This window comes from Hyperolius riggenbachi, chromosome 3, assembly GCF_040937935.1.
Source record: "Hyperolius riggenbachi isolate aHypRig1 chromosome 3, aHypRig1.pri, whole genome shotgun sequence".
NCBI lineage: Eukaryota > Metazoa > Chordata > Amphibia > Anura > Hyperoliidae > Hyperolius > Hyperolius riggenbachi.
This window is the reverse complement of record NC_090648.1, coordinates 261,374,364-261,388,045: the sequence shown is the minus strand read 5'-3', so window position 1 is coordinate 261,388,045 and position 13,682 is coordinate 261,374,364. Positions and strand designations below refer to the sequence as shown.

The window sequence follows — 13,682 nt, the reverse complement described above, 5'->3', positions numbered from 1 at the left end:
CTACTAGGCATGCATGGACTGTACTCGCCCATGTTCAGTGCAATTGTGCTCCTCAATGGCCACAACAAACCTATTCAACCCACTGGATTAAATAGGTATACAGGGACCCAGTGCTGGAACAGTAAGGTGTAAGAGGATCCAGGAAATCTCTGGACTATCCAAAAGGCTTCCCACTACGGAGGTATTTTTTTTATTTTTTTTTAATTCTTACTTCAACATTGTTTTCAGTGAAGGCAGCTTCTCTTTATTGCAAATCTCGGCACTACTTGGCCATAAAGCTAAAAATGGGTGGGGGGGAGGGGGGTAAGACTCATTTTGGCCAGTGTTCTCCCCAGGTTCTTTTAGCCGGGTGCTCCACCCAACTGTTATCAGTTAACCTCCTCTGAAGCACCGACCCTGTATTCTTTCATCTAGCCCCACCCGGCTATTTTCTCATGCCACCCAGCTGGAAAAAAAAAATTCTGGGGAAAGCACTGTTGGCAGTTAACATTTCAAAATCCTAGACATATTTAATTTCATTTTTTTTTTTTATATATCAACATGTTCAGAAATCTAATGAGCTATTTAAAATAATAATAACATAAAAGATATAACATATGAAGATTTCTCTTTTTAGCATCAGGCCTTTTTAGAAAATCACCTCCTATGTGCAACACCACTGGTCATTTTTAAAAACAGTAAAAGCCCATACCAAATTATTTCTTGAAAACAGATTATTTTTATTTTCTTTATAAAACAAACAGTTGCACTAGCACTCCATTTACATATGGCAGAGTAACACTAGAGAATGTTCCTACAGTTTAGTGGATACAACTTCTACATCATTAATTTCTTCACAGTTTATAAGCCATCTTATGATTTTTTTTTTATTTTTTTTTACTAATGTTAAGTGTGTTTTTTTAAATAATGATTTTGCTCACTAGCCATTCCAGGATGGCTGTACAGCATTTAAGGCCAAACTCTGCTTCCCCAATCCCAAGAAAAAATAAATTACTGTTTCTGGGAAATTAAGCGATTTAAAAACATTGGTATTAAGGTGTCGAGGCAAAATAGTTTTATTTGCTGAACTATTACACATATAACGTCAATCCAGACAAGGGGTATGGAACTAATGTTAGCTGCTAAGATGAGGCTTTTAAATAGAAACATACGGAGATATAGCTAGAATGGCATGGGATGCATTTTTGGGGTGGTGTTGTAAATGAAAAGGTGGGCAGTGGGACAAATGAAAAATTAATTTACTGTACATTGAAATTATGTACTTGTTTCATGTCAGTAATATTATTACAGTATATATTGTAAGAGAAGGGGGACAATGAATATCTTTATTTGTATGGCTCATCCTAAGGCTTTTGGGCCCGACCATTCATAAGCACTTATATCTTTAATCCAATGAATGAAGTGAATATTGAAAAAACATTCTATTCAGAATACTCCAATTTCCCTAGCAAAACTGTAGCTACAGTAGGTAGGGAAGTTATATCACGCTGCCCTTCCAGGCAATGTGCACACAAATATTCTGTTCATAAACCTAAAATGTAAAATAAGCAGGAGTTAGCTATACTTCCTTGACTCACCTGACAAATGTTCTCGCTTTCTTTGCTGAAGCAATACTGCTCTCTCCCTGTCAAGAGCACTGCAATACAAGAAATGATGTCACAACAATGTCGAGATAGGTTTAAATCGGTCATAATTTATGCTGTGCTAGACACCAAAGTGCTTTAACCCCCTTGCCGTTACAATTCTGGCAGCAAGGGGGCAGCGCAACACTATTTTTTTTCTAAATCATGTAGCGAGCCCAGGGCTCGCTACATGATAGCCGCTGACAAGCGGCATCCCCCTATCCACTCTGATCGCCTTCGGCGATTAGAGTAAGCAGGAAATCCCATTCAGAACGGGATTTCCTGCTGGGCGACCGGACGGGATGACGTCACCGACGTCGGGACGTCAGAGGGAATCCCGATCCACCCCCCAGCGCTGCCTGGCACTGATTGGCCAGGCTGCGCAAGGGGTCTGGAGGGGGGGGGGCGGGGCGGCGAATCGGCTGCGACGATCGGAAGTGCTAGCTGCATGCAAGAAAAAAAAAATTGAAAATCGTCCCAGCGGGGCCTGAGAAATCCTCCTACGCAGATTACCCCGAGTTGAGCTCGGGATAACCAGCAAGGAGGTTAAAGTGTACCCAAGGTGACACGTGACATGATGAGATAAACGTGTATAAACAGTGGCATGTCTTAGGGCCTGTTTCCACTGGCGCAGAAACTGCATTGAATCCGCAGAGTTTGCCTGCATATTGCCTGTCATAGGGATGAATACCGCTTGCGCTAGTGATTCGGCCAGCATTTCCATCCAAAATTGCGCGGGAGGCTGCGAATCCCATAGCCATGCATGGCACGGCTGATGGGATTCGTCTGCATACCCGCAGACCCGGAAGTGCTGACAGGTGCGGCACAAGTGGAAACAGGCCCTTATACGTTCCAGATAGCAGCGCTTCCTGGCATGTTGCACGCATGCGCAGGCTTCTCCTGTGACGTTTCATGGCATGGCAGGAAACTCCCTGGTCTGCACCAGTTGGATTCTGATTGGCAAAGCAAGTCAGCCGCTTTTGAACTTCCTCTTTAGATGAGGTGATAGTGCGCATCTGTGCAGCCTGCCTTTAGCCGGTGAGTTTATACTATTGACATTACTTGAAAATTTAAAAGTTCCCCATCAGGTCCGTCTGTTGTCCCGCCCACTTTGTGGGGGTGTATGTTATTTGTGGTGTGTCATGTTTTATTATATGGCTATGAGCAGTTTGAGAAAGGGCTAATACAGCCGAAACAGCGTCTGTTACTGCTGCTTATGCACTATTAAAGAGCTATTACATTTTTTGGTGGTGCCCACCCATCTTCATTCCTATAAACACTGGCAAGCATACAAAGAACTAGGCTATGTTCCTTTTCTTATTCTCCTGCCTGAAAGGGTTTAACATACAGGTATGCAAATTACACTGTCCAGATCGACCCATAACATAATCCTCACCGATAAGGAATTAAAGCCATAAAAGAGAAAAGCTTCTGGGTGCCAAAGATAAATTAAAAAAGGTCAGTAGTTCATATGTTTTAGCTCTGGGGCACAGACTGTGCCATTTAGTTGAAAAAATACAACATTAACCTACTTTTTTTTAGGTTATAAGCAAAATTACAAAATAAATAAAACTGATTCTAAAGTCATTTTTAGGAAAAGGAGGATGGATACAATTGTTTATCTCATCAGTTTACTTTCACCTCATGTTTCTTTTAATACAACACTTTTTTATATTTACATATTAATATATACTAATATTTATAATATTAATACAACAGTATTAATATTTATTGGTCCTAACTGAAGGGATTAACATCACTTCCAGTTCTCAGCGACAAGGTTTTACTGTATTTTGCGGACCATAAGACGTACCTTGATTTGGAATATTTCCCAGGAATATACTCAGGTCTCCTCCCTACGATACATGGTGTGCATGTCCCCATGGTTGCAGCAATCCCCCCACTCTCCAATAGTAGTCTTCTGCAATATGTTCCCATGCTCATGGAAATCACCCCTCCATCTAATACAGTGTGCTGCATTATTGTCCCTGGGCCTTCAGCCATGTCCCTCGGGAAGCACCCCTCCCTCCAATGCAAGCTGCAGCCCAGGAGATCAGGGTCACATACCCCCGTCCTCAGTACATTGCTCCCCTCCCTCTGATGCAAGCTGCATTCCAGGGGATCGGTGTTACATACGCCCTTTCCTCAGTACATTGCTCCCCTCCCTCTGATGCAAGCTGCATTCCAGGGGATCGGTGTCACGTACCCACAGAAAAAGGGCCTCAACTATCAAAATGTGGAAATTAAAGCGGAGGATCGTACTAACATAGCTTTTAGCTGGCATCCCACTGTAACATAATGAATGTATTATTTATTAAAACTTGTAAATATTTCTAAAGCTCTAAGTTCAATAAACATACACCAAAAATATATAAAAACTATCTATTCTAAATTTGTTGGCATTTGTTTTGAGCAATATCCACTCGAAATTTACAGTTCCTTTTAATTTGTACTAATCACTAAAAAAAAAGAATGATACACTTACCGAGGTTGACAGCGCTCACATAGGTAGATATCTGGAATATTTTGTCTGTCAATACCCATGCAATCTATATGTTGCCACACACTGAAAAATATTAATGTCCATAATGTTTTAGTGTTATTGCTTAAAAAAAAACAAAAATGAATGTGTTAGTACAAGTTTTTGAAAGGCTATTAGCAGTTGCTTGTTCTTTTAACCACCCTGGCGTTCTATTTCATCAGGATTTATGTGCAAAACGTGGTTCAATTTTTGCAATCCATTTTTTTTTATATTTTGTATTGAAGTCAATACAACAACAACAACAAAAAAAAAAAAAAAAAAAAAGGTTTGCCGTGAAATGTTGACGCTGTGTGACCCTGGTGTCATCAACGCCGATCGGCGGGGGACATGTAATCGCTGAGGGAGAAGAAAAATCCGCCAAGGGACATGGAAGAAGGCACTGGGTAAGCAATCAGAAGTACGCGACGAGGGATCAGCACGCCAATGGTGAGTATAATAAGACCCAGATGTATAGCCAGGTGTATAGGTAGCCAGATGTATAGCCAGGTGTATAGGTAGCCAGATGTTTTGCTAGGTATATAGTGTGCCAGGTGTAGCAAGAGGTATAGGTGCCAGGTGTAGCCAGGTGTCACCCCCTCCCCCTCCTCCTACCCCCAGTCTGAAGCCCTGATGTACTCACCCCAGGGCTGTCTCCTCCTCTATCGCAAAGTCATGTGGTCTCTGTAATTACAGTTATGAGGCTTGGCGACGTCACCGAGCCTCATAACTGTAACTACTCAGATCGGGACTTCAGCGATGGAGGAGGAGGGTGTCCATCGCAGCCGGCGCAGGAGACAGCCCTGGGGTGAGTACATCAGGGCTTCAGACCGGGTGGGGAGGAGGGAGAGGCCACCCACATCCCGCATAGAAGGGGAATCCCCCCCCCCCCACAGAAGGGGGAGACCCAACCAGCCTGAACAGAAGGGGGACACCCCTCCTCCCCTCACAGAAGGGACACCCAGCCACCCACCGCACAGAAGGGGGACACCCCCTCCCCCCCCCCCCTTCACAGAAAGGACACCCAAGCACCCGCCACACAGAAGGGGAATCCCGCACGCAGCTGAGCACATTTCTCTGCCCGCCGGCTCCACAAAGATTCCTCAGGGTGGCTGGATGCTAGTTCTGCACGCTGTGGGTAGCACAGATCGCTACCCACAGCGTGCTGACAGGTATCCTGCCTGCCTGGGTAATCTCTCTGATGAGGGAAAAGTGGAGCCGGCGGGGCAGAGAAACAGGAAATCTCCCCAGTGGTATGGACGAGCCTAGCTCGTCCATACCGCTTTCAGCATGTTTTTGCTGGACGAGCTAGGCTCGTCCATAACGCTAGGGAGGTTAAAATGTTCGGGAAGAATATTACTCAGATGAATTTTGTTTAAGTCCTTAACATTACTTTTTTGTTAATAAGACCCTGTGTAGGCCTGCTAACAATAGCACTGTACATGTACCTACACATGGATTAAAATATGCGAAGGCGCTGAAAATTTTAAGTCTGACCATGTTCCCATAATTGTATGAAGTTTCTGCTTGCTGAACAGAACAGCAACCTACAGACCTTTCCTATGCCACTGTTAACACATTGGAAGCTAATTTTAAGACTGGCGATTTCTCTACTTAAAGCGGAATATAACCCTGCATTTCAACTTTGCTCTAAAACATTATTTACAGCATATTGTATGCAACCAGCATTTTTTTTTTACTAGACCAGCATTGGAAGGGTTACACACAGAGGTTTAAAGTTCCATGGAGGGATATGCAGACAGGTACTATGAAATTACAATTTATTAGCATATCAATTAATTATTCTACAACATTGCACATTAAAATCAATTAAAAATCTTCTATATAGCAATCTACAGTGGGGAAACCTGGATCTATATAGGTGCACCTATAATGAGGGATTACCTCCAATGATTTAGCCATTCATTTGTTCCTCTTCAGGCCCCTTTGAGAATACACAGGCTGTCCCATTGGGTTTTGCTATATTTGTCACCAAAGGCAAAGCTCTTCTGTCCAATCCCGTGTGCCACTACAGCACGCCTCTTACTATATAGTAATACGCTCTCATTACGTCCACATAACATTAGTGTACAACCCTGTAGCCAGAGCAACAACCAGACTGAATTCAAAGTTGCGTGTTCCCATTACTTAAAACGCCATGCCGCGCTGTAAACACCATTTCAAGCACCGCTCAATAAATGCGTACAGTTCAGACAGCGGCCGGCAAGAAATTGTAGCGATATAGCTGATTATAAAAAAGAGGCAGATGCTTTGCGAGAGAGGTTGTTGTCAAGGGGGTACCCCAGACATATCAACAGAGCCTACTATAAAGCACTTTCTAAGGGAAGGTCTGCTCTTTTGACGGGGGGGGGGGGCAGAACGCCAGGCACAAAAGAAAAATTATGAGGTGGTGAGAATTGTAACCACTTATGGTTCACACTATGATGTACGTGACATACTTGCTAGACATTGGCATCTCTTATGTAAAGACCCAGTTATTAAAAATATTGTGGGTGAATTCCCACATATGGCTACAAGAAGAGGTAAAAATCTATCTTTGGAAGTAATTACCGGTAATCCCTCATTATAGGTGCACCTATATAGATCCAGGTTTCCCCACTGTAGGTTGCTATATAGAAGATTTTTAATTGATTTTAATGTGTGATGTTGTAGAATAATTAATTAATATGCTAATAAATTGTAATTTCATAGTACCTGGCTCCCTATGACCTTTGCTATAAGTTATATAAATGTTTCAATAGGTGAGACGGTGGATATAGTTGGAGGTTGATATCCTACAAAAATTCTATTAATTTACTAGAGATATGCAGACGCATCCGAAGTTCAGATAGATACATTTAACTAAATAGAATGTAACAAGTGAGAAATGTTACACACGCTTTGGCTGTCCTCCAGCTCCTGCAGTCAGAGAGAGTGAGTCACATTTCACACTTAGATACATTTAAGTAAACAAAATGTATCTATGTAAGCTTCCGATGAGTCTGCATTTCTCTCCAGGAACTTTAAAGCTCTGTGTGTAACCCTTCCAATGCTGGTCTAGTAAAAAAAATATATTGGTGGTTGCATATAATATACTGTAAATAATGTTTTTAGTGCAAAGTTGAAATGCAGGGTTATATTCCGCTTTAAGATGCCAGCAAGTATCTGCACACCAGACGCTGCTGGTAAAGTCTTATTCACTTATTCACTGATCCCTGCATACTGATGAACATTTGTAAAAAGGCATAGTTTGGACATAAAAATCAAGAGCGCACGTGTGTGCCTGTGGGCAGAGAGTGCTTGCATTTTGGCACATGATAAAGAAAGGCTTTTTGAACCAATTGGTAACAAAACAGTGAACGGAGTGGAATCATGGTGGTTACCCACAAATTCAGAGCTCAAAACGCTGGTGAAGGGGTTGGTCTGTTTTTTTGTGGATAAAATAAAACAACCGGCTGAATATTACTGTTTATTGCTGCAAAAAAACGACACCAGGCTCTGAAGGAAAAAAAGAGAGGTGCTAAAGTCTTCAGTTTCTGCAAGAGAACGCCCCAGCGCGTTGGAGAGTTAGTTGGGTTTATAATGTATCTGGCATACAACCTATTTCCCCAACTGTTTTTTTTTTCTGCTTTGAGGGGGAAAATAAAGGGGGTAAGATATTTGTGTCAGGTAATGTCATTCGAATGTCTGAAGGCTGTTTTTCTGAAATAGAGGACTGCTTATTTTTGGCGGGGTTAAAGGGAAGGTTCAGAGAGTCTGCAAAAAAAAAAAAAAAAATCCATATCCACTTACCCGGGGCTTCCTCCAGCCCATGGCAGGCAGGAGGTGCCCTCGCCGCCGCTCCGCAGGCTCCCGGTGGTATCCGGTGGCCGACCCAACCTGGCCAGGCTGCCAGGTCGGGCTCTTCTGCGCTCCAATCTGCGCCTTACGGGGTGCGCTGACATCATCGGACGTCCTCCAGGCTGTACTGCGCAGGCGCAGTAGTTCTGCACCTGCACAGTACAGCCAGGAGGACGTCCGACGACGTCAGCGCGCCCTTTTGGGACGCAGAAGAGCCCGACCTGGCAGCCGGCCTGGCCAGGTCGGGTCGGCCACCGGGAGCCGCGGCGAGGGCACCTCCTGCCTGCCACGGGCTGGAGGAAGCCCCAGGTAAGTGGATATGGATTATTTTTTTTTTTTTTGCAGACTCCCTGAACCTTCCCTTTAAGGAAGTTGAGGAAACACTGCGATAAGTGAGCTAAGAGTCAGGGAGAATTTGTCAGAGTACCGCATTTCATGTGGTTGCCTCTACTGCATCATGATTGGTCTTAGAACTTTTCAGCATCTCTCTCAGTAATCGGACCAGTGCATTTACAATCTATACAAGCATAAAACAGTAAAGTTCATCATAAAAGAAAAGGATTGCCATTACTGTCCTCACATAAAATGTCAGAAGCTTGAAAAATCCTGATCTAGTTACAATGCTACCTGAACAGCTTAGAGTAAAACATGCAGACCAGGAATCACCACCGTCAGTCTTCATGCTTGTTTCTATTAAGCGATTCAGAACGTATCAAAACTGGGGTTCAATAATATATTAAGTCTTTAACCATTTTTCGAAGCTCAGAAACTGCATTTTCCATACTGATATTAACGCTATGAAAGGCATCAGCATGTGCCATGGCTGTTAAAGCTAGGTGTGTAAAACCACTTGTTATTCTACCAAATGGGGCATCTACAGGTAAAGGCCCCAAAAAAGGTTTAACCATCAAATACAAATATATCAAAAACAGTCATTAAGAATTTGCAAGCAACATTTATCTCATGGGCTCATATAGCATACAATCCTACAAAACTACATTTTTCAAACCAGAATTGCAAGTCCCCCAAAAAATGGTTTCCCATAAGATAATTACACATCCTGCCTTACTAGCTGGGAACACAACACTACAAGTCCCACAATCCATTGCAGAAGTCTGACAGTCACAGTAATGATTCATAAAGGCAAATGCATTTTGGGACCAGTAGCTCCTTAAAGGGAAGGTCCAAGCAAAATAAAAAAATGAGTTTCACTTACCTGGGGCTTCTACCAGCCCCATGCAGCCATCCTGTGCCCTCGTAGTCACTCACTGCTGCTCCAGTCCCCCGCTGGCAGCTTGCCGACCTGGGAGGTCGGCGGCCGCATTGCGTACATTTTTACGCATTCCCGCTAGTGCATGAACATTAACACATACATTTTTACGCATTACTGGTTCAATGCGTAAAAATTTACGCATTGAACCAGCAATGCGTAAAAAATGTATGTGTTAATGTTCCTACATTAGCGGGAATGCGTAAAAATGTACGCAATGCAGCCCGCCGACCTCCCAGGTCGGCAAGCTGCCAGCGGGGGACTGGATCAGCAGTGAGTGACTATGAGGGCACAGGATGGCTGCATGGGGCTGGGAGAAGCCCCAGGTAAGTGAAACTCTTTATTTTGCTTGAACCTTCCCTTTAACAGCTGGAGAGCCAAGTTTGCAGATCACTGGCTTAAAAGGGAAAAAAAATATGCCATACCTCTCACTACAGTTGTCCTTTAAAAAGCCCTCTCATACCCAGTCCTTTACGTTGCCCCGAGCAATATAATTGCGCAATGCAATATTTCTAATGAGGCTTTCACATGGAGTGCAACACAGCAGGGTCCAATGCAGTAACACAGAGCATACTGTGCATTAACTGGGTAACGTGTGCGTTTACAGATATGTATGGTCGCACCGCAGAAATAACGAGTGTTGCGACTTTAGGCTACTTTGCACTCTGATTTCATAGCAATGCAAAACTTGGTGTGAAAAGGCCTTAATTGTTAAAATTCACATACATTAGAGACCTTGCATACCTGCATTTGTCACAGCAAATCATATAGCCATCATCATGGGTAAAGCCACAGATACAACGGGTGACATCTGTTCCATAGCTTCCATCTTCTGAAGTGCTGATGGTGGTAGCACTAGAAGTTTCATCAAAGTGAGGAGTAGTAAATATGTTCACTTCATTCTTAACAAGAGCAGGAGGGGGAGACGCAGGAGGTGTTGGTGGAGGACGAGCACCATAGTTGTGATCCTATAAAACATTGCCAAATCACAGTTGCATACATGAGCTAGTCACTTAAAATATCTACAAGCACAGTTATAAGAAAAGCTTCTGACCACTTTGTGGTATGAAAAAAAGTAGATTTTTTTTTAAAAAGCCAATTAAAAAATGCGTCCAAATGACCCTCGCAAGGTCGGCCTCTGCACCGGCGGGGACCGACAGAGCGGAGCTGCGGTGTGGGACAGGTCAGCTGCAAGGGGTTGGTGGAAGCCCTTGGTAAGAAAATGTCTTTTTTATTTTTGTTTACCCTGCTGGGACGTTCCCTTCAAGGACATTGTTCTCTATACCTGTTAGCTAGAGCTGCATAATTTGCTGCCACAGAGTCATGGGACTGCCATCTTGCTTTTTGCAGACTCTTAAAAACACACAATAGCAAAATATGACCCTTTTTCGTACTCTTGATTAAAAGGACTCTGAAGTGATGAAAGTAAACAGCACCAATGAAGGCACTTTACATACATAGTGCATTTCATTACCTGATCTACATTAGTAGAACACAATAATCTTAACTAGAGCTTTGTAAAAATCCAACAAGCAGTGTGGTGGCATGGAGCTTTATCTCAATGTAGAGGCCGGATCTGCCCATTCCTATTCATATTGTATATAGTCATGCCCTAGCTTCCATCTAATGTACTTGTGATGGAAGGAGGGAAGGTGAGTGTGGCAAAATGGTATGATGTGGGAGGAGAGAACCACTACATCCATATAGGGTCTGTGGAACCAGGCTGCCAGATTTGCTTAAAGGGAACCTTAACTGAGAGGGATATGGATGTTTACTTTTAAACAATACCAGTTGCTTGGCACTCCTGATCTCTTTTGCTGCAGTAGTGGCCGAATTGCACACCTAAAACAAGCATGCAGCTAATACAGTCCGACTTCAGTCAGAGCACCTGATCTGCATGCCTGTACAGGGGCTGTGGCTAAAAGTATTAAGAGACACAGGATCAGCAGGGGAGTTAGGCAACTGGTATTATTTTTAAAGGGAAAATATATATACTTCTCAGTTTAGGTTCCCTTTAAGAGCTTGCATTAGGGGATACTACACCATACTAATATTAAACGTCACAGAGATACAACTACTTATATTAGATGGTAAGAGAAGTGAGGGGAAAGTGCAGGCAACCCACAACTGCTATAGACAAAATTAACGAAGCAGGGAGTGTGGATATGTGAGGAATAGGACTACAAAGAAAAACACAAAATGTTGCTTCAGAAAAGGTACAAAAATATGCAGAATTCAGATGAATCAGGTCACATACAGTGCCACGGGAGAGATTACAATTTGACAAAATTGCAATTGCGGTGCCTGCAGCATTTCTGGAGCATTTAATTCACCAAATACAGGGTCCAAAAATTAAATTCTCTGAAACTGCGCTGAAAAAAATAAAATAAAAAAAATATAGATTGCTTCCACAGCACTTTACACAGTATATAGGTCCAGTTCATACAGGGGTCCTCCGGCAGCAGGCTGTTCACATGGTTTCTGGCGCTGGCCGCCGGAAGTCCGTAAATTAAGTGTCGACAGATGCGTTGTTTACTATTGACGTGCGGTGTTTCGACTGTTCACGTCCCGGCTTTTCATTTAACAACTGCGATTGGGGTCCCAGACGCTGCATGCAGCATCTGGAAAGGTAGCAGGTTTCAGCAATTAGGGGGTGTGCAAATGTGGCAATCGCACAAACGGCAGTAAAGTATAACAACGGTGTGCACCGTCGGTAAAAGAACTGCTTCCATTCAGCTTGAATGAAAGCAGTTAAAGATATAGGCAAAAGCGACAGGGGAACCGTCCATGTGAACCTGCCCTTAAGGCCAATACACACGGGGCACAACTGTCTCCACAAACACGTGGCACGCGCATGTCTGAGCGACAGTTGCCCCGTGTACGACGCGCGCACCACGAACTGTCGCCGGATAGTGAAATTGCTGTGTGATTGAAAAGTTCAATCGCCAGAAACTTCTGTCTCCGCAACGCGTACTGCGTGAGTATGCGGACTAGCGACAGGAGACAAACGCAAGTGAATGGAGCATCCGGCCGGGGATGCTCCCTCCACAGACAGTTACCGCCGTGTCTATGCCTTTCTGGCGAGACGTGTGGATAGCTGTCGCTCCCTGGTCTCTCGGCTGCATGCAACAGGGTACAGTTGTGCCCCGTGTGTATGTAGCTTTAGTTTTGGCTCTAGCTGTTCCTCAGAGGGACTAATCCCCAACATAATATAAGCCCAATGATTCTGAAATGTGTACTTTTACTAACAGCGATGCACTAAAAAAAACAATACATTTACATGACACAGAAATAAAAATTCTGAATTGACAAATTTTTAAATTTATCATATAGATTACTGCAAATCAATACAATATTAATACTTACCGCATAAGGCAAGCCAATATAACTGTGTGAGTGGTGGGAACTGCTGGTATATAAATGGTGTGGATAACTGTTTGACTTTTCAACTACAACGGGGCTTGCCTCTACAGATTCAGGTCTACATAAAAAAAAAAAAAAAAAAAAAAAAAAGAAAGTTTTTGAATTTAGAAACTGTAAAACCTTTATGCACACTGCTTATTTTTGGAGCAAATCATTTTCTTGAACATCAATAAAGTGTTAATGTACTTACACTGAAGTATGGTTAAAGGTTTTGAAATGGAAACATTTTTTTGAATTACTATCAAGTGGCAGAGAATGTGTACATTAAAGGCTCTAGGCTCAACTATTTTCTGCTACCTCCCTTGCTCTCCCAACAATATAGAGCTGCTGTAGTGAGAAGAATACATCCATGGACTACATCTCCCAGCATGCATTAACAGGGAAAGACCGCAGTTTCCAAATTTTCAGCTTCTTGGCAGTGTCCTGCAGCTGCCGTCTATCCCTGAAGAACATAGTAGCTCACACAAGGGGTCAGAGGAGCAGCACCCTGTAGGCAAGCAAGGACACTAACCCATTCCTGATCAGAATCTAATAGGAGAGGGATTGATTTGCTACATCTGAAGGAAATAGATTTTCCGTAGACGTGAATCACACTGGACATTTTGAAAATAAATCGATCTGGCAGGAAATCTGCCTGAAAATCTCATCGTGTGTACTAGGCATTAGATTTTTTTCATAGTACGGCTTGGTTATTTGGCCATTAAGGTTGACCAATCCCATAAACTTGTTGTGTTTGGCTCTTTCTGAGGCACTGCTGCACCAGTTCTTTTAGTAACCCATTTCTGCACAAAGCAAAAGATTCTTAATTTCTCATTAATAAAAAAATCAGAGATGAGAAGGATGCTTGTATAATAACTCTCCACATAAAAGTGATATTCTTAATTTATGAGGAGGTCCAGTAAATCCTGAACTTGTCGAGGCAGTGACAGCAGGTAGCTAAGCCAACACAGAGTGGCAGGGTTGGCAGTCACTGCAGAACCACTGCTGTAAACAAATGTGGCAAACTGGA

General features: G+C 43.1%; 1 protein-coding gene across 7 annotated transcripts in view; it reads right to left on the bottom strand.

Moving 5' to 3' along the window:
* KMT2E (lysine methyltransferase 2E (inactive)) overlaps nt 1-13,682 on the bottom strand; it is a 141,300-nt gene that overhangs the window by 72,576 nt on the left and 55,042 nt on the right. For all 7 annotated transcript variants that reach the window (XM_068276239.1, XM_068276240.1, XM_068276236.1 and 4 more), the window contains 4 exons: nt 12,617-12,731; nt 9,995-10,218; nt 4,108-4,188; nt 1,578-1,636 (listed from right to left, as the gene is read on the bottom strand). In XM_068276239.1, the coding sequence (XP_068132340.1) occupies nt 1,578-1,636; nt 4,108-4,188; nt 9,995-10,218; nt 12,617-12,731 (479 nt within the window). The remainder of the gene's footprint in view (nt 1-1,577; nt 1,637-4,107; nt 4,189-9,994; nt 10,219-12,616; nt 12,732-13,682) is intronic.